Source organism: Entelurus aequoreus, linkage group LG16 (genome assembly GCF_033978785.1).
Source record: "Entelurus aequoreus isolate RoL-2023_Sb linkage group LG16, RoL_Eaeq_v1.1, whole genome shotgun sequence".
Lineage (NCBI taxonomy): Eukaryota > Metazoa > Chordata > Actinopteri > Syngnathiformes > Syngnathidae > Entelurus > Entelurus aequoreus.
In genome coordinates, this window is record NC_084746.1 from 40119410 (window position 1) to 40144504 (window position 25095).

At 40.4% G+C, this 25095-nt stretch overlaps 2 protein-coding genes across 6 annotated transcripts in view; one reads left to right on the plus strand and one right to left on the minus strand.

The window, feature by feature from the left end:
• The window catches only part of LOC133630945 (glypican-5-like), a 385962-nt gene that overhangs the window by 350872 nt on the left and 9995 nt on the right, over nucleotides 1-25095 (minus strand). Inside the window, exon 1 of one of the 3 annotated variants that reach the window (XM_062022828.1) lies at nucleotides 22913-22957. The exons of the other annotated variants lie outside the window; for them this stretch is intronic. The gene's annotated coding sequence lies outside the window, so the exon portion shown is untranslated. Of the gene's footprint in view, nucleotides 1-22912; nucleotides 22958-25095 lie in introns of those variants that run through there. 3 annotated transcript variants of the gene reach the window in all.
• nyap2b (neuronal tyrosine-phosphorylated phosphoinositide-3-kinase adaptor 2b) overlaps nucleotides 1-25095 on the plus strand; it is a 58299-nt gene that overhangs the window by 20091 nt on the left and 13113 nt on the right. The window contains exons 4-7 of one of the 3 annotated variants that reach the window (XR_009821373.1): nucleotides 7444-8508; nucleotides 12658-14031; nucleotides 14911-15014; nucleotides 18467-21922. Coding sequence is in view for 2 of the 3 variants with exons in the window: in XM_062022821.1 (XP_061878805.1) it covers nucleotides 7444-8508; nucleotides 12658-14031; nucleotides 14911-15014; nucleotides 18467-18751 (2828 nt within the window). In the remaining variant the exon portion in view is untranslated. Of the gene's footprint in view, nucleotides 1-7443; nucleotides 8509-12657; nucleotides 14032-14910; nucleotides 15015-18466; nucleotides 22531-25095 lie in introns of those variants that run through there. The other 2 variants (XM_062022821.1, XM_062022823.1) reach the window with 2 other exon arrangements.

The window sequence follows — 25095 nt, forward strand, 5'->3', positions numbered from 1 at the left end:
GGGTTACCCACATATGCGGTCCTCTCCAAGGTTTCTCATAGTCATTCACATCGACGTCCCACTGGGGTGAGTTTTCCTTGCCCTTATGTGGGCTCTGTACCGAGGATGTCGTTATGGCTTGTGCAGCCCTTTGAGACACTTGTGATTTAGGGCTATATAAACAAACATTGGTTGATTGATTGATTATCTTAAATGACGTGCTACTTCAACCACTCACATCGAAATCAACCCGTGACGCTGATGAGAGCCACGCTGGGAAATCCAAAACAGAACAGCCGACATATTGGATAACGACAGAGTGAAAAGTTTTATTAAATATATTATATAATATTAAATATTTGATAGATTCGACAAAATAGTTGCAATAGCAGAATCAATGTCAGCACACGACTCCTCGCTGCATGCTGCCATTGTTGTTTGAATCAAACAGCCGCTTGGGCGCTACATCACATCTATGAAATCCAGCCAGGCGATCCTGATTGGTTCATTATTTTTTGCTATCTTGAAGGATTTTGCATTGCCCTCGAGCCCAGATCCTTGTGTGGAGCTCAGCGAACTACAAGGATCTGGCGAGAGTCAGGTTACTCTATTGCAGCGGCAGTCCGTGTGTTTAAAGTTCCAGGCGCCTCGTACGGTTCGATTTCATCAATTTGTATTGGATACACTCATTAAATGATACATCGACGCAACATAATATAAATTAAAGCTTTTTTCTAATCAAATTAATCGATTTTGACCAGTAATCGTACTGCAAAAATAGACTGAAACAATCAATCAATCAATCAAAGTTTATTTATATAGCCCTAAGTCACTAGTGTCTCAAAGGGCTGCAGATGCCACAACGACATCCTCGGCTCAAATCCCACATCGGGGCAAGAAAAAACTCAAACCCAATGGGATGACAATGAGAGACTTGGAGGGGACCGCAGATGTGGGCGACCGGTGCAATGGACATCGAGTGGATCTAGCATAATAGTGTGAGAGTCCAGTCCGTAGTGGATCTAACATAATAGTGTGAGAGTCCAGTCCATAGTGGATCTAACATAACAGTGTGAGAGTCCAGTCCATAGTGGATCTAGTATAGTAGTGTAAGAGTCCAGTCCATAGTGGATCTAACATAATAGTGTGAGAGTCCAGTCCATAGTGGGGCCAGCAGGAGATCATCTTGAGTGGAGACAGGTCAGCAGCGCAGAGACGTCCCCAACTGATGCACAGATGAGTGGTCCACCCTGGGTCTCGACTTTGGACAGCTAGCGCGTCACCTTTGGTCACCGAATCTGTGCCGCCCCTCTCCACGAAGGAGAAGGGGACTGAGCAGAAAAGAGACGGCAGACCAACTCGTCAAAAAGGGGGGTCTATATAAAGGCTAAAGTATACAAATGAGTTTTAAGATGGGACTTAAATGCTTCTACTGAGGTAGCATCTCTAACTGTTACCGAGAGGGCATTCCAGAGTACTGGAGCCCGAATAGAAAACGCTCTATAGCCCGCAGACTTTTTTGGGGCTCTGGGAATCACTAAAAAGCCGGAGTTCTTTGAACGCAGATTTCTTGCCGGGACATATGGTACAATACAATCAGCAAGATAGGATGGAGCTAGACCAGGGGTAGGGAACCTATGGCTCTGGAGCCAGATGTGGCTCTTGTGATGACTGCATCTGGCTCTCAGATAAATCTTAGCTGACATTGCTTAACACAATAAGTAATGAATAATACCGCTGGTAATCACAGTGTTAAAAATAACGTTCAAAATATAAAACATTCTCATGCATTTTAATCTATCCATCCGTTTTCTACCGCACCTGTTCAAGAAGTTGCAATAATGGTAAGAAGTATTTGATTTGTTATTGGTTAGCTTCAGAATAACAATGTTCAGTGTTAAAAAATATTATATGGCTCTCAAGAAAAAACATTTTAAAATAGTTTGCTTTCATGGCTCTCTCAGCCAAAAATGTTCCCGACCCCTGAGCTAGACCGTGTAGTATTTTATAAGTAAGTAGTAAAACCTTAAAGTCGCATCTTTAAGTGCACAGGAAGCCAGTGCAGGTGAGCCAGTATAGGTATACAGTATATATATATATATATATATATATATATATATATATATATATATATATATATATATATATATATATATATATATATATATATATATATATATATATATATATATATATATATACACAGTATATATATATATATATATATATATATATATATATATATACACGTTTGTATATATATATATACATATATATATATATATATATATATATATATATATATATATATATATATATATATATATATATATATATATATATACACATATATATATATATATATACATATATATATATATACATATATATATACAAACGTGTATATATATATATATATATATATATGTATATATATATATATATATATATATATATATATATATATATATATATATATATATATATATATATATATATATATATATATGTATATATATATATATATATATATATATATATATACATATATATATATATACATACACTACCGTTCAAAAGTTTGGGGTCACATTGAAATGTCCTTATTTTTGAAGGAAAAGCACTGTACTTTTCAATGAAGATAACTTTAAACTAGTCTTAACTTTAAAGAAATACACTCTATACATTGCTAAAGTATTAATGACTATTATAGCTGCAAATGTCTGGTTTTTGGTGCAATATCTACATAGGTGTATAGAGGCCCATTTCCAGCAACTATCACTCCAGTGTTCTAATGGTACAATGTGTTTGCTCATTGGCTCAGAAGGCTAATTGATGATTAGAAAACCCTTGTGCAATCATGTTCACACATCTGAAAACAGTTTAGCTCGTTACAGAAGCTACAAAACTGACCTTCCTTTGAGCAGATTGACTTTCTGGAGCATCACATTTGTGGGGTCAATTAAACGCTCAAAATGGCCAGAAAAAGAGAACTTTCATCTGAAACTCGACAGTCTATTCTTGTTCTTAGAAATGAAGGCTATTCCACAAAATTGTTTGGGTGACCCCAAACTTTTGAACGGTAGTATATATATATATATATATATATATATATATATATATATATATATATATATATATATATATATATATATATATATATATATATATATATATATATATATATATATATATATATATATATATATATATATATATATATATATATATGTGTATATATATATATATATATATGTATATACTGTATAAAGGTATATACAGTACAGGCGTAATATGATCAAACTTTCTTGTTCTTGTCAAAAGTCTAGCAGCCGCATTTTGTACCAACTGTAATCTTTTAATGCTAGACATAGGGAGACCCGAAAATAGTGCGTTACAGTAATCGAGACGAGATGTAACGAACGCATGAATAATGATCTGAGCGTCGCTAGTGGACTAAATTTTTGCGATATTACGGAGATGAAAGAAGGTCGTTTTAGTAACACAAAGCCCCTTCCCCATTGAAACTTTTAGTAAAATGTGAGCACCTTTCCTAATGTGGTCCATGTTAGAAGGTGTGTGTGAATGTGTGTGTGGTTGCTGGTGAGTCATACACTGATGGGAAGTACAGTGTACTGTATGCGTGTGTCTGGGCCATCTGTTGTCTGAATTATTGAAAGGTGCAAAACCTGCAGCTTGAAATTTTCAGACATGACCTCGCCTCTCAGCTAGCACCAGCGGGCTTGTCAGCCGAAGGTCAAAACATGGTAGGATGTGACCCCACAAAACATATAAAGAGGGTGATGAGTAACCCTCTACACGACTACTCTACTGCAGCGAGTGCCGGAGTGAACGCTCACTGCAGTACTTCCAAAGAGATTCACGCTGCAATGCTACGTCACCACAATCGGAAGGAAGCTCCACAGTGTGTGTTTGTGTGACCCAGATACCACACTTGCATACTACTCTACTGCTGTATATGTGACCTAGAAACATGCATATGCCTCAACCATTCCCACATATGAAAATACTGCTCTTAGCGATACCAAGTTGCCCTACATGTGACCCACTGAACTACCCAATGTGCTGCTTTAGTGCTTTCAAGTCACTTAATCATTCATGCTCAAAGACAACAGAATAGTCAGTCCCTCTTTAAAAAAAAATTTAAATGAAAATAATAAAAGTGTAAAAAAAAAAGTTTAAATAAAAAGGTCTATAAGTGGCACACAAGTCCAGAAAGAAGATAACCTCCAATTTCACACAATGTGGACACGATTTTTTTCACAAAAAAGAATGGAAATATTAAGAGTCACTTCCAGGTCCAAACTATCAGTGACAAACTACAATAATATAAAGAGTCACTTCCAGGTTCAAACTATCGGTGACAAAGGTAACTACAGCAATGTTTCAAGTATTTTAAGTGTATAGATATGTTAGCCGCTGTTAATACTAAAACAAAATCCCCAATAATGGAGTAAGACAAAGACAAAAAATATGTTTTTCCCCATGAAAAAGTCTCACGAAGAAAGACAGCTTGTCTTACAGAGTATTTGGGGCCTGAATCAAGCCAGTCAGAGATTTTCTTCCTGTCACTCACACACAAAAGGGGACTTTGATTTTATCTTAAAGGGGAACTGCACTTTTTTGGGGAATGTTGCCTATAATTCACAATCCCTTTGAGAGACAAGAAAACATTGTTTTTTGTTTTTTTTATGGCCCTTTACTCTTAAGTAAACGTAAATAAAAGTCTGCTTACAATGGAGCCGGCTAGAGCATGACGTCATTGCGTCTGTTGGGTTCATTCCGACCATAGAAACCACAAATAACATCCAAAAAGCGCCAAAATCACTCCATTTACATTTTGTGACCTGAATATTAACCAACTATTAGTAATATTGTTATTATAAGCACAAACGTCAAGGACCTGCATTGATCAGAGAGAGGCAACTTCCTTATGCTGCTGCGTTGACAACAGCTGCTGAGCTGCTTTCTCGCCTCGGAGCTTGTGAAAGTTATTTCTAGATTATAAATCATGCCTCTCACTTGTATAATAAAATAATGTGGATATAAACTGAGAAGTTGGTCAACTTTGACAGTCAATTTAGACCCAGAAATGTCGAGAAAGACACACGAAAGACACTGGTTTGCACCTTCTTTTTTTTTTTTTAACCCTTTGCAAGTCATTTTAATCCAAACGAGAATACATCAACATCCTAACAGCCGGCATGCCAGTGAGACCAAACATTGTACAGTAAGTGATTTATTATTATGTTTGTTGGCGCTCATAAAGTCAGCATGAGTTGTAGTCAGTGTTGCAGTTCAAGCAAAAAGAAAAAGGTTGTGATGCGTCTATTAAAATAAATGTGCCGCTGTATGCTTAAAATGAGCAAAATACATAATTATTAAATGTTATTATGAATGTTACTACATGACATTTATACTTACATCATGTGTATATTACATGTTATTATGAATGTTACTACATGACATTTATACTTACATCATGTGTATATTACATGGGGCGGTATAGCTCGGTTGGTAGAGTGGCCGTGCCAGCAACTTGAGGGTTCCAGGTTCGATCCCCGCTTCCGCCATCCTAGTCACTGCCGTTGTGTCCTTGGGCAAGACACTTTACCCACCTGCTCCCAGTGCCACCCACACTGGTTTAAATGTAACTTAGATATTGGGTTTCACTATGTAAAGCGCTTTGAGTCACTAGAGAAAAAGCGCTATATAAATATAATTCACTTCACTTCACTTACATGTTATTATGAATGTTACTACATGACATATATACTTACATCATGTATCTATTACATTCTATTATGAATGTTACTACATTACATATATACTTACATCATGTATATATTACATATTATTATGCATTTTACTACATTACATATATTCTTACATCATGTCTTTATTACATGTTATTATGAATGTTACTACATGGCATATATACTTACATCATGTATATATTACGTATTATTATACATTTTACTACATTACATATATTCTTACATCATGTCTTTATTACATTTTATTATGAATGTTACTACATTACATATATACTTACATCATGTATATATTACATATTACCATACATTTTACTACATTACATATATACTTACATCATGTATATATTACATATTATTATACATTTTACTACATTACATATATACTTACATCATGTAAATATTGCATGTTATTATGAATTTTACTATATTACATATATACTTACATCATGCATATATTACATGTTATTATGAATGTTACTACATTACATATATACTTACATCATGTATATATTACATGTTATTATGAATGTTACTACATGGCATATATACTTACATCATGTATCTATTACATGTTATTATAAATGTTACTACATTACATATATACTTACATCATGTATATATTACATGTTATTATGAATGTTACTAAATTACAAATATACTTACATAATGTATGTATTACAAGTTATTATAAATGTTACTACATTACATATATACTTACATCAAGTATATATTATATGTTATTATGAATGTTACTACATTACATGTATACTTACATCATGTATCTATTACATGTTATTATGAATGTTACTACATTACATATATACTTACATCATGTATATATTACATGTTATTATAAATGTTACTACATTACATATATACTTACATCATGTATATATTACATGTTATTATACATGTTACTACATTACAAATATACTTACATCATGTATATATTACATGTTATTATGAATGTTACTACATTACAAATATACTTACATCATGCATATATTACATGTTATTATGAATGTTACTACATTACATATATACTTACATCATGTATATGTTACATGTTATTATGAATGTTACTACATTACATATATACTTACGTCATGTATATATTACATGTTATTATGAATGTTACTACATTACATATATACTTACAGCATGCATATAAAACCTTAATGGAAGTGTTGGGATGTTTTTAGAGCGCTATATAGGCGGAATACAGTGACTTCCATAGGCTATGTAAGCATACTTTTGCTTGCGTTTATTTACTAATTAGAAAGCATAACAAAAATATAAAACATGTGTGCTTGTCTTACATGATGATAGTGAATGATCGCCACAATTTGAAAAAAATAGTGCATTTCCCTTATGTATTTTTCCCAAAAAAACAAAAAACCTTATTTTGGGCCGTCTTATATTTGCGTTGATAATGATCATTAAATACTACAGTATACTCATGTATTCTCAATTTTTCCTCTAAACACCTCTTAAGGTGTACCTTTGTTGCAAAAATTGCCACAAAAAGCCAAAGAAAAAGCAAAATGTGTCGAGAGAATGCACATTATGATTGACGAATGTTGGATTTGTGCGACTTCAGAAAGACATTTTCCCAAAGATTGCGCTTCAGAGTGTGCTCAACCTCTCCTTGTCCCTCCTCTGACAGCACAAGAATGCAGCGAGGACTGCAGGAGGGTTCCACCACCCAAACCCAAGAGGAACCCCAACACACAACTCAGCGTCTCCTTCGACGAATCCTACATGAAAACCCACGGCTGCCCAGCCAGACTGCTTCAACACGTGGGCCCGGCGTACGAGCGCAACAGCTCTCCGCCGCAGAGCGACGAGAGCCCCACGGACGACTGTGAGGACGAGCCGGTCTACATCGAGATGGGCGGCATCGATGTCGGGGCCAGGGAACTCTGCAAGAGCGAGGACGAGGAGCCCGGGGAATCGGTGTATGAGGAGATGAAGTACCCCATGCTGGATGATATGGAGTACCGTACCGACCCGGTGGGATGTCGTTCTGCGTGCCCTACGCCGGCCCCATATGACCCGGAACCTCTCAGTCGATGCTCCACCCCTAGAAACATTCCCTTCTGTGACATTCCTGCACCCTTTCCAAATTTACTTACCCACAGGCCTCCGTTGTTGGTGTTCCCCCCGGCACCGGCCCAGTGCTCACCCAACTCGGACGAGTCCCCCCTAACCCCTCTAGATGTTACCAAATTGCCAATGATGGACAACCCCTCGTCCTACAGCAAATCCCCAACGTCCTCGGCCGAGCCCCCCTCCTCTGCACACCTGCGCAGGGAGCTCACCGCCACCCCGACCCTCACCATCTCCGGGCGCTCCTCCGCACCTCCGCTGCCATGCACGCTCTACAAAACATCGTCCTCGTCCTCCTATCAGCGCAGCCACTCGGCGTGCCCGTCTCCAGTCAGCATGGGCCGCTGTCTCACGCCGCTGAGCCTCATGCGCACGCCACCGTTTGACGCCACGGCGCCATTCCCGGGGGGGCTGCCGAGGAGCGCCTCGGCCACCCCTCACGGCAAAGGGTCACCGCCGCATGACGGCGCGGGTAGACTCCACGGCTCCATGCAGAACGTGTCGACGGGACGTTCACGGACGCCGACCAGCCCACTGGACGAGCTGACCAACCTGTTCACCACCGGGAGGAACATGCTGAAGAAGAACGCCAGTGGGAGAAAGTCCAAAGAGCCTGGAGAGAGTGAGTCCCTTCACACGTCTGACCTTTGCCCCGTCATTACATGTGTTGACTAACAACAATTACAAAGTAGCAGTAAATAATAGTTTTCTTTGAAAGCGATAAGATTGAATAGAATAGAAATGAGTGCTGTCAAATGATCATTTGTGATTCATCAGGGTACTTAGAAGAAGTTACTTGCTTCAAAATACCCGGATATTTTCATATTTTATTGTGAGGTCATACACAAACACTTTTATAAATTTTTTACTAAATATATGTAATGTATTTGCTCAAAATTTGGTAACAGTAGTCCCACAAAAGGTGTGTTTTGAAGAAAAATGTGTCACAGAGCACACCAGTCTCATCATTGCACGGGCGTATGCACTGACCTGATCACTGAGCGTATCAAAGGTAACCAGTAAGTTAAGAAGCATGATTAATACATGATTAATCACATGCGGTATTGCGTTAAATTTGACAGCTCTAATAAAAATACAATAATTATACTGTAGTACCTCAAATTAATTGAAATCAATGGTGCTTTGTGCCCCAAAACAGCACAGTTTTACCATGTGAAATGCCTTTTAAATAGAAAAACTTTTAGATAAGAAATATTGTCTAAAAACCATGCAATAGAAGGATAAAAAAAAACAACTACAGTAGTTTTATGAAGTAATGTAATAATAATGTGCAGCATTTACCTTAGAAAATGGAATTCTTTGTTTTTTCCGTCAAACACACTATCAGCAGCTTTTCCATATTTTCACGGATAAATGTCCACTGTTTAGATCAGTGGTTCTTAACCTTGTTGGGGGTACCGAACCCCATTAGTTTCATATGCACATTCACCGAACCCTTCTTTAGTGAAAAATAAAATGTTGTTTATTTTCAAATTCAAGACAAAGTTATATTATTTTGGTAACACTTTAGTATGGGGAACATATTCTAAGTAACAAAGACTTAATTTAGAGTTATTTGGTTAGGGCCAGGGGTAGAGGGTTAGGGTTATTAAAAGGCCATGCCGAATAAGGCATTAATAGGTACTTAATAATGACTAGTTAAGAGCCAATATGTTACTAATTTGCATGTTAATAAGCAACTAATTAATGGTGAATATGTTCCCCATACTAAAGTGTTACCATGTTTTTTTACTGGTGCACAAAATGAACCGTGCATGAACATCACTTTGTTCAAAGAACAAAATCAACACAGTGCATAAACTCACAACAAATTACACACCTGCAAATCAGTGTGACTTCTGCTGTTGCTGTATCCGTAATACGCCGATAGGGAGAAGTTTTTATTTAGACGATGAGTCGGGTGTGTTTTGACCTCCGCCAAACCCCTGAGCCCGACCCACCGAACCCCTAGGGTTCGATCGAACCCAGGTTAAGAACCACTGGTTTAGATATTATTTTAACATTCTTGGCTGGAATTATCAACTCATTCTGCTTTAGTACGGTGCAGGCGAGCAGTGCTAAATTCTAATTGCTTCGCTTTGTCGCTCTGCCCTTTATTTGTTCATTTATTTTCTTGGAAAAACAAAGTTATTTTAATTTCTAGCCTTGAGCTCATGCTAGTGAGTAAGACCAGATGTTTTGGTCAGACCTCACGGGTTTCACTGAGACATTTGCTACGCCAACAATTAGCTGAGAGACTGCTCTCATCTCAAAAAAGACTCTTAAGTTGAGGTACCACTGTATACAGAAAAAAAATGCAGAAAATGTTGAAAAAAAAATTAAAAAATGTAATAATCAAAAAATAAAATGTAAGAATTAATTATGAATGAATCTTAAAATATATAATTCATGTTTTTAGCATGTGTTTTTGTGTATAGTAATCAATCTATCAAATGTGATTTAAAAAATGGTATATTCCGGCTGACAAATTTGACATTGTGCAACAAAAAAAGCTATGTTTGCTTCCTTTATGAGGCAAGTCTGAGGGGATGAAGAGGAGGTCTCCCAAATGGTTAAATACTGTATATGATGTAAAAGAGCTGACATTTATGTTAATCAGTTCATCAACCCAATGACACAACTAAAGATAAACAACTGTGTCCCACATATTTCACTAACTTTGAGCAGTTTTAACTTCTCTGCTTCCACTTGTAATAGACAATACTAAACAGGCAAGAAGAAGAAACATCTATCCTTACTCTGCGCTCTTAGCAACTACAACATAGCAACAGCGGAAGGAGGAGAAATCCCTCTTTCTTATTTGCAGATTGCCTCCCTCTGGGTAAAGCAGCCAATCACAGCTAAGGACATGAGCAACACGCTCCTGATGTGGGGGTTAGCGCTATAGCGCTCAACTCCAATTTGACACCTCAACGGTGCATTACAGATGCCGCTTTTCTGTCCAATCACTGTATGGTTACAGCTGAGCCAATCAGGCGCAGAAGGAGATTTCACACTCAATATCGGGTGTTTTGATGTTGATGTTAATAGGATTTGAATACGTCACATGTCAGTTGTATACTCCACTCATGTATATGCACTTTAGAAACAGGTTGACAGGCCTTTTAAGGTAATTTAATTTGTGCCCAATGGGCGTGTGTGTTACATGAACAACCACACAATCATTTTTCCCACTTTCCTTTTCTGAGGCGATGGAAGCGCCAAGCCTGACCCACATTACCAACTGGTTAATCACCTCACACAATTGCACACATGGATTGTATATGTGACACGTGCTTGCTGTAATGCAAAAGCCCTTATAGGCGCCATAACGGAACACAGTATACTGTTCCGCCTTGTGATGTTCAATGGTGGAGATGTTATTGTTTGCATTCACACACGACAGTTACGTGTGTCGTACGGAAGCTGAGGCCGCATCTGGACCCATCACGAAGACATTATAAGTTGTAATCAAACACGTTTAAATTAATATGTAAACTGGTCATGTTTGGAATTTGAGTGATATTTTCATTTGCTGAATGTTATGGCTGGAACATAACATACAAACGAGGGCTTTAACAATATGAACATTGTCATTGTGACCAAAATTATTACGGTTATTATTATTATCATGGTATGGTTGAATGTGCTCAAAATTACTTAGTAAATAATGTACACAACACGCTTTTGGACCATTCTAACAGGCATATTTGACCATAATATCAGATAAAAAATATAATTTTGGACATGGAACATTTTGTCAAAATGGAAATAAAATCTAAGACTTTATTACATCATTTACAGCAAAAAAATATTACATATTCCTTAAATAAAAGTTCACTTTAATTTTTTTAGATGTCATAAATGTAGCCTTGACTGCCTACACAGCTCCACCTTCAGTAATGCATTGCAACTCTGCAGTGTCATCAGTGGCATCTAGTGGATATTTTAAGTAGTGCAGAAGTTTAAAAAAGACTATGGCATAATAATGTAAGAACAACAATACCAGCCAGCCATCCATTTTCTACTGCTTGTTCCTCTCTGTGTCGGCTGGTGTCTTTCCTAGCTGCACTCGGGCGGAAGGCAGGGTACACCCTGGAAAAATGGCCAGCTTATTGCGGGGCCATACTCACATGCACACACCTGCCTAATGGAATATAATATAAAATATGTATTTGAAGAAATAAACTACAGTATATGTCTTTACAAAGATAGTAGTGTTCAGTTAATACTGACACGGTGAAAGTGGTATTGATTTAATATGTTATTTACTGTGGTTGTAGCTTGCACTGCATCGTACTGTTGTTATGGTATCTGAACACCTTATTACACAGTGGGTGGCTGCTGGTCTTTCAAGTAGGGAAAGCTCATTTTCAGTAACTTTCTAAAAACAAGTAAAGTCTCCAATAACCGATAAAAGATATAAAGATGCTAGATTTTACAATGAAAATGTCACTTAAAGGATTGTAAAATTATACATATCAACTCGGAACGGAATGAAACTTGAAAGATGCTCCGGCAGTGGTTATATTTCAAAATGGCTGATTCACTCATCTTATTGTCAATCATAAAGGGTTCAGTCTTAGACAGATCACCCAATCATCATGTAGAATCTCAGGGTCCCAGACAGCCAAGGCCAAGACCACTTTCCATACACTTCCACAGATGCTCGGCGTCCGATGGGCGAAATAAAGCCGAGCTGGATCGGATTAGATTGTGCTGTTCATTTCTGACGTAAATATATCATAAATGTTTCTTCTTTACTTTACAGCCGAGGTCAAAAGTAAGTCACACAGTGAGTCCAAGCGTGAAGGCAAGGAGCGCCACAGTCACAGCCACAGCAAGGAATCCAAGCGAGAGTCCAAAGAGCGCCACAGCAAAGAGTCGTCTCATCGCAGAGACAGAGACAAAGATAGAGACAAAGACAGAGACAAAGACAGAGATAAAGACAGAGAAAAAGACAGAAACAAAGACAGAGACAAAGATAAAGACAAAGACAGAGACAAAGACAGAAACAAAGACAGAGACAGAGACAAAGACAGAGACAGATCCAGCAATGTGGAATCACTGTCTCACAGGCGTAACAGCAAAGACCGCAGTGCCATAGACACACCACCTGTCCGCAAGGACAGCAGGGACCAAGGCTACAGCAGCGTTGAGCCCATTCCTACGAGAAGGGATTCCAAAGAGCGGAGCTGCAGCTCTGTGGAACCCATCCCGTTAATACAAAGAGACTCAAAAGAAAGAGGGATCAGCAATGGAGACCTGCTGCCGAGACGAGACAGCAAGGACCGGGGTGGCGGACACGGAATGGAGTGTTTGCTGAAACAGGACAGCAAAGACAGACTGCTAGATCAGCCACCTGAACTGTTTCCAAGACAGGACAGCAAAGAGGGCGCTAGGAATGGTGTAGACTGCAGACATGAAAGCAGAGAGAGACTGATGGATCATCCGCCAGAGCTCTTACCTCGACAGGATAGCAAAGAGCGAGTCAGGAACGGGATGGACTCGAAGCATGAAAGCAGAGACAAGCCCACTGAGCTTCTCCCCAGACAGGAGGGCAAAGACAGGGCTAGAACTAGTGCAGAATACAGACATGACAGCAAGGACTATCGACCTGATTTGTTACCTCGACAGGACAGCAAGGAGAGGGCAAGGAACGACATGGAACACAGACATGAGGGCAGAATAGACCAGCCTCCTGAAATCCTCCCCCGACAAGAAACATCTAGAAACAGCAAAGACAGGGTGGGATACGCCTCAGAATCCAAGCACGAGGGGAGAGATCGAAGCATCCACAACGGAGGAGACCTCCCTCCGCCTCTTTTACCCAGGCAGGACAGTAAAGATCTGAGCCGAACTGGCCTTGAAGTGAGACGAGACAGCAAAGACAGAAGTCTCAATGGCTCAGATTATCAGCACCAATATGACGGGAAAACCACCAAGAGCCCTACGACCATGGAGTACAGGTACAGACCGGACGGAACGCCGCGACGGGAGAACAGAGCCAATCACAACATGGACCCATCAAAAGCACATGAGAGAAACGGGAGCACAGTGTCGAGTCAGCATTCATCCACCACCACACCTACTCACAACAGCAGATTGACTGGCAGCCCCCCAATGACTGTGGGGAGCGGAAACGGTGAGTCTTCAGGACAGAAACAGACACAATCAGACATAAAAAAATTGCATTAATTTACCCTAAACACTTTGAGCCAAAAGCAGACATCGAGTCAATCACAGGGACACATAAGGAGACAGAAGACGTCACCCATCCATCCATTTATTTTTTGATCAATTATCCAATTAATACTTGCAGGAAGGATAAACCCTATACTAGCTTTCGCCAGACAAAAAGCACCCTTTTGAAAAGACAAATAAACATACCATCCATTTTATATTCCATTTACCCTGGTCAGGGTTGTGGGAGGGGTGGAGCTAGAGACGGGTGATGAGGCCTACAATCTATATTTTGATATATACTGTAATGCAACCCCCTGTGACAATGACATAAATTACGAAATATTATGTGGCTTATGTTAATAATAGAATCATTTCACAACGGTTTACAAAGGCTCCTAATTTGTCTGCTGAAGTATGTGGTAAGGTAACATACATACATACAGTGCATCAGGAAAGTATTTACAGCGCTTCAATTTTTCCACATTTTGTTATGTTACAGCTTTATTCCAAAATGGAATCAAAATGTACTTTTGTCCTCAAAATTCTACAGACTATTAATACCCTATAATGACAATGGGAAAAGGTTGATTAAAACATTTTGCAAATGTATTAAACTGAAAAATCACATGTACATAAGTACTCACAGCCATTGCTCAATACTTTGTTGATGCACCCTTGGCAGAAATTACAGCTTCAAGTCTTTTTGAATACGATGCCACAAGTTTGGCACACCTATCTTTGGGCAGTTTAGCCCATTGCTCCCACAGGTCCCGGAAAAAGGCATCCCGGTGAACTTAACCTGACAACGTTTTGTTTTTCCTAATTGGCGTCTTTGTAGATGTGAAAGCAACACCTAAATACGCCCGCTCACCTTCCATGCCCGCCAACCCTTCCCCGATGGGGACGCCGCAAAGGAAAGCAGCAGAGACTCACCAGAGCCAGGTAAGCAGAATGAAGTAGACTCTATCTAAAACATATTCAACTAGAATACAGCACTGACCTCCACTAGGGCAGAATTATTGGATGTGTAAGTGTAATTACGGTAGAACCTCAACTTACTTTGAACTCAAAACACTTCTCAAATTAACATCGCCTATTGAAATGAATGAAATGATTGGTGCCCGAAACAGCATAGTTTTAACATCTAACATTCCTTTTGAAAAGAAAAACATATTGTATGACAGCAATACACTAGAACAGGGGTCGGGAACCTTTTTAGCTGAGAGAGTCATGAAAGCCAAATATTTTAAAATATATTTCCGTGACAGCCATATAATTTTTTTTTGACCCTGAATACAACTAAATGCGTGCATTTTTAAGTAAGACCAACATTTGTTTAGTATAATAAGTAGAGATGTCCGATAATGGCTTTTTTGCCGATATCCGATATTCCGATATTGTCCAACTCTTAATTACCGATTCCGATATCAACCGATACCGATATATACAGTTGTGCAATTAACACATTATTTGTGATGCCCTGCTGGATGCATTAAACAATGTAACAAGGTTTTCCAAAATAAGAGAACAACTTCAACTCAAGTTATGGAAAAAAGTGCCAACATGGCACTGCCATATTTATTATTGAAGTCCCAAACTGCATTATTTTTTTTTAACATGCCTCAAAACAGCAGCTTGGAATTTGGTACATGCTCTCCCTGAGATAATCCTGATACCCACTACAACTATGAGAAATACTATACTTTGACTTTCACAAAGTGCTTTTTTTTTTTTTTTTAACATGCCTCAAAACAACAGCTACAAAAACAATGAAGGCACACAGCTTCAGTCCAGAGTATACTAGAGTAATAAAGTAAACAATAACATAATCCTCTTTTAGTGCAAGGCTGCCTGGTATACTGTATAACAGGAAATTATAAACTGGGCCCAATCTGCCCTGCTCTAACGTATTTGTCTGAGGAACACAAATGTGCTGCAAGCGAGTGGTGAGTGCTTGAAGTGGCCTACCAGTCAGTCAGCGCTTCTGAAATGCTGCGTTGAGACTGGGCACCTTGTTCAATGCAAGCTGCAAAGTATGCGCCATGCAGGGCAGACTAGCCACACCAAACTTCACCATAGCTTTTGCCATACTGCATGCATTGTCCCTGACCACAACGTGGGCTTTCGCACTGGGGTGGTTTTTGTCGTATTTTGTTTTTTTCTCGGCGGAGTCTGCGACAACTGTGTGGTACTACTTTTTTCGGTGTTTGCTTTTCATCCATCTTATTCATCGTGTATCTCCTTATGATTCTTGAAGAGGTGGGAGATCTAATTGCTCGTATTAAAGAAAGACGTCTTGGTTCCTCCTCGCATAACCAACTTTTTGAAGTCATTGCAAATTGCCAGTTTTTTATCCGTCAGACACACTTTAAAATAATCCCAAACCATAGACATGGTGTTGTTAGCTAGTCCCCGAGCGAGCGCGCTTGTTAGCCACGGCTACAGCACCGGCAACAACACACTCTTGTTGTTGTTATGCTGCGCTCGTGGCGGTTTGATGAGGTCATCAAGCATCGCCAGTAGGGGTGTGGGAAAAAATCGATTCGAATTCGAATCGCGATTCTCACGTTGTGCGATTCAGTATCGATTCTCATTTTTAAAAAATCTATTTTTATTTTTTTTATTTTAAAAAAAAAAATGTTTTTTTTTTTTTTTTAATTAATCAATCCAACAAAACAATACACAGCAATGCCATAACAATGCAATCCAATTCCAAAACCAAACCCGACCCAGCAACACTCAGAACTCCAATAAACAGAGCAATTGAGAGGAGACACAAACACGACACAGAACAAACCAAAAGTAGTGACACAAAAATGAATATTATCAACAACAGTATCAATATTAGTTACAATTTCAACATAGCAGTGATTAAAAATCCCTCATTGACATTATCATTAGACATTTATAAAAAATACAAAAAAAGAATAGTGTCACAGTGGCTTACACTTGCATCACATCTCATAAGCTTGACAACACACTGTGTCCAATATTTTCACAAAGATAAAATAAGTCATATTTTTGGTTCATTTAATAGTTAAAACAAATTTACATTATTGCAATCAGTTGATAAAACATTGTCCTTTACAATTTAAAAGCTTTTTACAAAAATCTACTACTCTGCTTGCGTGTCAGCAGACTGGGGTAGATCCTGCTTAAATCATATGTATTGACTGAATAGAGAATCGTTTTGAATCGGGATAAAAATAGTTTTTGAATCGAAAATCATGTTGAATTGAAAAAAAATAGATTTTGAATCCAATCGTGACCCCAAGAATCGATATTGAATTGAATTGTGGGACACCCAAAGATTCACAGCCCTAATCGCCAGTAAACCTCTCATGCTGCAGTCGTCAACTCCTGTGTTGTGTGTGGGAGAGGGGAGAAGGGAGGGGCTGCTGACTGGGATATGTACCGCTCTGTACAGCGGCGTTTTAAAAAGTCATTAATTTTACTTTTTGAAACCGATACCGATAATTTTCGATATTACATTTTAAAGCATTTATCTGTCGATAATATCGGCCTGATATTATCGAACATCTCTAATAATAAGTCTCTTATTCGTTTTAATAACATTGTTATTCTGAAGCTAACCAATAATAAATTAAATACTTCTGACCATTAATGCGACTTCTTGAACAGGTGTGGTGAAAAACGGATGGATGGATTAAAATGCATGAGAAAGTTTAATATTTTGAACGTTATTTTTAACACTGTGATTACCAGTGGAATTATTCATTACTTATTGTGTTAAGCAATGTCAGTTAAGATTTATCTGAGAGCCAGATGCAGTCATCAAAAGAGCCACATCTGGCTCGAGAGCCATAGGTTCCCTACCCCTGCACTAGAATGTACTACAAAAAACTATGGTAGTTGTATATAGTATTGTAATAATAATGTACTGCATTCACTTTTGGGGAGTGGACTCATGCAAACACACCATCATGGATGAATGTCTGCCGTTTGGATATTATTTTACCATCCTTGGCTGACGTTAAACTCATACTAGCAGTGATACGCTCAAATTGCTTCGCCAAGTTGGCTATACACTTTGATGACTTCTTTCTTTCGTTCAAAGAACGTCAGCCATTTCTCTTTGGCACCACTGTCCTTCACACTCACTTGTTCCTTCCCAAAGTCGATGTCGAGTTATAAGCTAATGCTAGCAAGTAAGAGCGGAGGTTTTGTGTGCATCTTACGGGGTTCACTATGACGCCAACTATGTTTATAACTCAAATGTTGACATGAGACTGAAGCCATAACAATTAGCCAAGAGGCAGCTCTTATCTCAAGACATTCCTAAATTGAGGTACTACTGTTGTAGGAAAAAAACAACATGGCAAAAACGTCATTTGTGGTAAATACAGTTGATGAATGAATACATTGTCCCTCAGATGCCCCAAATGCCATGGGTATGTGGCGACAGTACCATGCTGGAGCAGATCGAGAGGAAACGTACGCTCTGCAAAGAAATCCGCTCCAGACAACATCCGCACCTGCAGAGATATCTGGAGAGGCCTCCTACAGACCGGAGCGAGGACAAGCAGCCCGAGCGGAGTCAATGCAAGCAAGAGAGCGCCTCGGTCCTCCCCGCTTGTGGGAAAAGAAGCGGGGTGAAAAAGATCCGTCCTCCCCCTTACCCGACACAGACAACCGTCTTCTGGGACACTGCTATCTGACTGCATCTGCCACGCACAAATCCCAGAATTAAGCCCCTCCTTCTCCCTGCGGATTAGAGCACCGTGAGGGGCTTGATGCTCGCTTACCATAGCAATATTTCTGCCTGTTCAGGTTGTCATGTTTTCTTATCATCACTGGTATGATATTTGATATTTTTCTATTTTCTTGTGGCTGGATACTTGTAATATAACTAGTAGAGTAGATATTTGATGAATAGATATTTTCTAAATCAGATGAAAAAGTATCCTAAATGATGTACAGTAGATGTAGATGCAATCTAATGTTTCTTTAGCTTCATTTATGTTTCTATTGGTTACTTTGAGCTGGACGCATAATCAATGAATACTGGTACTGTTGTAGCATCATTTTCTTATGCCCAACTCTTTTTTTTTTTCGTGCGTGTGCTTACTGGCACTAAAATGAATGGACTCTTCACTTTTGTCTGCATTTGTTTGACATTTTCACTGTTGTATTGAAAGTTTAGAAAGTGGGATGGGTATAGGCCATTGAAGAAGAAATTGATAGTCACGGTAAAATGGAGTGCACTACCTGGCTGCAACCAGCAGAGGCACTGTCAATATCATACAATAGGTTGTATTCAGTCACATGACTTTAGAACGGAAATGAACGAATTGGTGGGCCACCAAACCAACATGGCTGACCCTGCAACCGGTTTGCACACTGCAACAATGTGCAAACTATTTAAGAATGCAAGGGGCCTAGTTCTTACCACTTAAAATCAAACTATGCAATAGAATTGATCCCTGTACGTTATCAATAAAAGATGTGTCAAGTACCCAGACACGTCCAACTATCTGGCGCTCCAGACGTCATTCGACACAGTGGAAACAGATGAAAGAAGCCTACAACTTCTTCTGTGGTTAGGTCAAGGAAACTGGTATCAAGACTCTCGCATAAATCAAGCATTGTTGTTGCTTGGATAACGTTGCATTTCATGATTTAACTTTTCTTCTTGTGAGGCCGTGTCCTTGTAAACAAACTGCGAGTAGCACACCATTGCCTGAATCTACTGTTTTTCATTTTCCCATTATCTTAACCACTCATAAAGGTAATCGGAGAAACCACTTTTTGGGGAATTTTGCCTATCGTTCACAATCATTATGAGAAACAAGAAGACAAGAGTTATAAAAAATTAAAATCAGAGAGTTTTGAAATTGTTTCAGAGGCTACAACGGTGACTCTCATTAGCCGCATCTTTCAAGCGTTTTTTTTATCATCTTTAAAATCTTTAAAAAAAAACCTGTCATAATGATTGTGACCAATAGGCAAAATTCCAAACAGGAGCAGTTCCCCTTTAAGACATGGCGGGTTGTACATGAGACCGACAAGTAATCATAACTAACTGTAACTGCATGGCCCGATAAGTTTTGGCCATGTTGTCTTGTTGTTGTTGCACGCCTCGTTACGAGTACCCGTGGTTTTCCCCGTCTTTATCACAATATAACAAGATGTCAACATTGTGTATCAGCTGAAAGCTTCATTTATGATTGCTGCCTTTGGTAAAAGCTGAAAATTTTTAGGTTTTGCTCACACTTGCTTTCTTTTATTAAAACTTCCCAAAAGACTCATAGCAAAAATGCATTCTAAGAACTCTGAAACAAGATCAAATACAAATAATATCAGGACAATACTGAAACGGGAAACACTTAATGTTAAAAGTACATCAAGCAAACATTCAATCACTGCAAACTTTCTTGGACTTGCACTGGTGTGATATCTTCGAGAGCCACTTTTCTCCTCGTCGTTTCGTAAAATCTTGACATTTTTCGACCTTCTTGATCAGCTCTTGAGGAGCTATGAAGAAACGTCTCCTTTTCGCGATTTCAACAGTTCCAACAGCCTAAAACAACGCACGCACAGGGCATTTTTCTTGGAGAAAAGCAAAAGGCTTTGACAAGAGACCCACACTGGCCCACCACTTCGAGACTCGCATATTTAATGACATCAGGTGAATGCAACCTATTCAATAAAAGTACAAATAAGGCTTCAGCTAGTAATCGAATAAATCAGTTTGATTAGATAAAAGCTTCAGTTAATATTATGTTGTTTTGATTAAATGTTTACTAAGTGTAACTGTCAACAATGTGCAAAATTCGGAACTTTAAATGAGCGGACATAGTTTTTCCCCAATGCAATAGAGTGGATGAATTGATATTTGCCCATAGTTGATCAATGCCATTAAACCAACTGCCCATCCCTGATTGAGTTCTCTCCAGCATGTTCTAGAATGTACAACAGTCAGAGCTAGGACACAAGCAGGAATCTGTGTGCGCTTCAGTTTGTGTATTACGGTAACACATCACTTTGCCTTTTTCAAAAGAAATCTGGAGTGTAGTAATGGGGTGGGGGGGCAGAGAAAGTGTATGTTTCTGTTGTATTTAATGGCGCCAAGTCCGCCAACGCAGATGTGTCTGGTAGCAAATTAGAATATTTACATTATTAACAGTATAGTTTCCAAAACCAGCCAAAGCCTGTTGAAAACTGTGTGGTTGCACTTTTGGGTGGTTGCTTCTTTGAAATATTTGGGGTTTGGTGGCAATAGCTGGTTGGTTGAACGCCGGCGCCTTTACTTTGCCACGCACACCGCAAGCACCAGGACAAGGTGTAAATACTTGATGCCAACTACCAGCCTGTACAATCAACACCTGAGCTTTTAGGACATTTCCGGATTTTCCTGCAGATTATAATAGCCATATGCACGTGCTTAATAAGAAATACCTTTCAAGACGATGCTTATATACAGTATATATTTTTGAAAACAGTTGCGAGCTGTGCCATGTTAAGTTTTATTTGGAGGTTAAGTTTTAAACAAAAAAACAGACTATTTCAGGATTGGCTGTGATGTTACATGCAGTCCTTTGTCAATTGGGCTGTGAACAAAGATCTAGGACCTATAGCATAGCGACACCTCAAACGAATAGAAACAAAGGACAGGGGCCTCGAAGTTGTTTTGTAAAGAAAAGTGCACTACTCATCATGTTCCATCACACCTAATCAGGCTGGTAACAATGTCCCACCCCTCCCTCGGCTCTCTCCCTCTACCTCAACCTGCTTACGTCATCTCCATTGGACCCCTCTTGCACATGAAAATGCAATGTCCTCATTGCCAAATGGTGTGGGTTTGACAAGTGCAGTAACCATATCCTCTGGTGAGAATCAATGCTACCGTGTTGTATCAGTGTGTGTGTGTGTGTGTGTGTGTGTGTGTGTGTGTGTGTGTGTGTGTGTGTGTGTGTGTGTGTGTGTGTGTGTGTGTGTGTGTGTGTGTGTGTGTGTGTGTGTGTGTGTGTGTGTGAGGGAGAGAGCTCCGCGTTTGTGCGTGCCTAGCGACACTGTATGCAAGTCGATTCTTCTATTGGAAAAAAAAAAAAAGATACAAAAAAAAAGATTGTTTTCATGATGTTGGCTTTGCCCAAAAGTCCCCATGATATTGCGGGGGAGGCTGTGGATGAAGTTTGGAAATGTAACAATGATGATGTACAATCTTGTGTAAGTATAAACGTGCACTGTGAAAAGGTAGGGAGAGCACCGCACCGTCAGAGTCCTCTGTCTTATTGCACTCAGTGTTCTCTTGTTTCTGCGTATTTTGAAGAAAAAGGGAGAAAACCATGTTTGGGGAAAAAAGTACTGTATTCTGATTGTCACTTGGGTTTGTTAAGAGAACTAAATAAATATGAACTTGAAACCTGCCGTGGAATAAATCTGTGTAATGATTAATAGATTCTACTGTATTGGAAGCAGCCGTATAATTTAGAATTAGGCCAAAAGTACCTCAATTTATAAGTGTATTTGGTTAATGCAAAACACTTGTATCCCGATGTTCACCTATTTTGATCATTTTAAGCGTAGACAACGCATTAATTTCAAAAACGCATCACAAACTTTGCTTTTTTTTGTTCATCACTGATTATTGTTATTAACTGCAGACTTCATGTAAGCCAACAAACATAACAAAACATCACTTAAAGGCCTACTGAAATGATTTTTTTTTATTTAAACGGGGATAGCAGATCTATTCTATGTGTCATACTTGATCATTTCACGATATTGCCATATTTTTGCTGAAAGGATTTAGTATAGAACAATGACGATAAAGATTGCAACTTTTGGTATCTGATAAAAAAAAGGCTTGCACCTACCTGTTATGTTCAAATAACAGACACAACAGCCTCGCTCTACTTCACAACAGCACTCTCCTTTATTTCAGTCACTTCCTCAAAAGGCCCAGCCCAACTACGGTGGCTTCAAGGTATCAAAAGGCACAACGTAAATAGCCTGAGTAAGACAGTAGAACACATTACCAATAGGCATTCAAGTATAAGAACAGTATTTAAGATTAACTTGAATGAACACAACATTTCCCCTCCTCTCTTAAAACTTCAAGTATGGAAGGTGGCCACAAAGTCCTGAAAACGCTCAGGGCGTGCACGGGCCCTAACAGGCCGAGGCTCAGGAGCAAGGGGGACCGGCAGTGGGGCCGGTGCTGGAGCAGGGCACTGCGCGACCGGCACAGCCTGGGCGAGGGGTGCTGCCACTGGATCGGGCACCGGAGGGCGTGGCCCCAATGCGGGAATGTTCGGTGCCACCCCTGTGACGTGAGGCTGGTGAGGAGGGGCAGGTACCTTGCGCAGGCAGCTAGCGTGCCAACGGGATCCATCGGATAACTGAAATGAAGCTGGGCCCAGCTGGCGGCTGACCTGGTATGGAGCAGACCAGAATGTTGACAGTTTGTTGGCGCGGTGGGGCCGGCGCGCTCTGACCCAGTCCGACACTCTGACAGCTGGCCATTTAGCCCTGTGCTTCTGATCGAACCTTTGCTTCATGGAAGTTTGTTGTCCCTTGACGCGAGACTTGACTGCTGCTGAGCATGGTCGCGGGCTCGCGGCCATCGGTGGGCGGAGTCTCGACAGGGGAAGCACAAACTCTCGACCCACCATGAGGCTGGCAGGAGAGACCCCTGTTGTAGAGTGGACAGTCGCCCTGTAGTGGAGGAGGGTCTGATTCATTGCAGCCTCCAGCGAGTATCCCTCGGACATGTGAGCACGCAGTCCATTCTTCAGTGATTGGTTGTACCTTTCCACCCCCCCGTTTGCCTGGGGGTGGTAGACGGAGGTTCTGATGTGAGTAACACCCTTGCTGGCAAGGTAGGCGGTGAACTCCGAGGACAGGAACTGAGGACCGTTGTCCGTGGTGATGGCTCGGGGTAAACCCCAACGGGAAAACAGGCGGTCCAGGAAGGCGACGACGGCAGCAGAGGTGACCGTTCCCATGGGAGCCACCTCAGGCCACTTGGAATGCAGGTCGTAGACCACCACAAGAAACCTCTGGTGGTGTGGCACATTATGCAGCTCACCACAGATATCAAGCTGGAGATGGTCCCACGGTTTAGTTGGCCAGTCCAGGGGCTGGAGTGGAGGCGAAGCGGGTGGCCCAGTCTTCCCACTGGTGAGGCACGCTGCACAGGAGCGGATGAGTCCCTCCAGGTCTCGATCGATGGCGGGCCACCACACTGTGTCACGGCACCTTTGCTTGGCTTTGACTATGCCAAGGTGACCCTGGTGTGCCATCTGTAAGACACACCCTCTGAGGGCTACTGGGATAACAGCGCAGTGTCCCCGGGCGATGCAGGCCTCACCCCAGCATGACAGTTCGTTCTTCACACGGGAATACGGCTCTAGCTCAGGTGGGACACGGGAAGGCCAACCGTGTCTGATGTAGTCACGCAGCATGGTGAAGACAGGCTCGGCTGCTGAGGCCGTCTCCAAATCACGAAGGGAGACAGTGTCCTTCAATGGTGAGTGGACCAGGTGGACCACGTCTTCTTCGTCCTCCGGGGAGACAGCGGGGCCCTGGGTGGTGGCAGGACGGGACAGGTAGTCTGCCACCACGTTATTCCTGCCAGGGGTGAATTGTAGCTGAAAGTCATACTGCTGCAGACGGTCTGACCATCTGTGAAGACGGAGGGGCCTGTGCCCCACACCAGAGGTAGACATCAGGGTCGTCAGGGCCTGGTGGTCCGTCCGTAAAGTAAAGGACCTTCCGTATAAGTAGAGATGCCAACGCTCACATGCCCATATACAGGCGAGTGCCTCCCGTTCGCCCACTGAATATTTCTGCTCAGTGGGGCTGAGCGCCCGAGAGGCAAACGCTACCGGTCTCTCTACGCCATCATGGATCTGTGACAGAACGGCACCTAGAGCCACTGCGGAAGCATCACAGGTCACGAATGTGGGGCTGTCCAGTTGGAAGTGCGCCAGGATCGGAGACGTGGTGAGGAGCCGCTTCAACTCGTCGAAACCAACCTGGCACTTGGGAGTCCAAG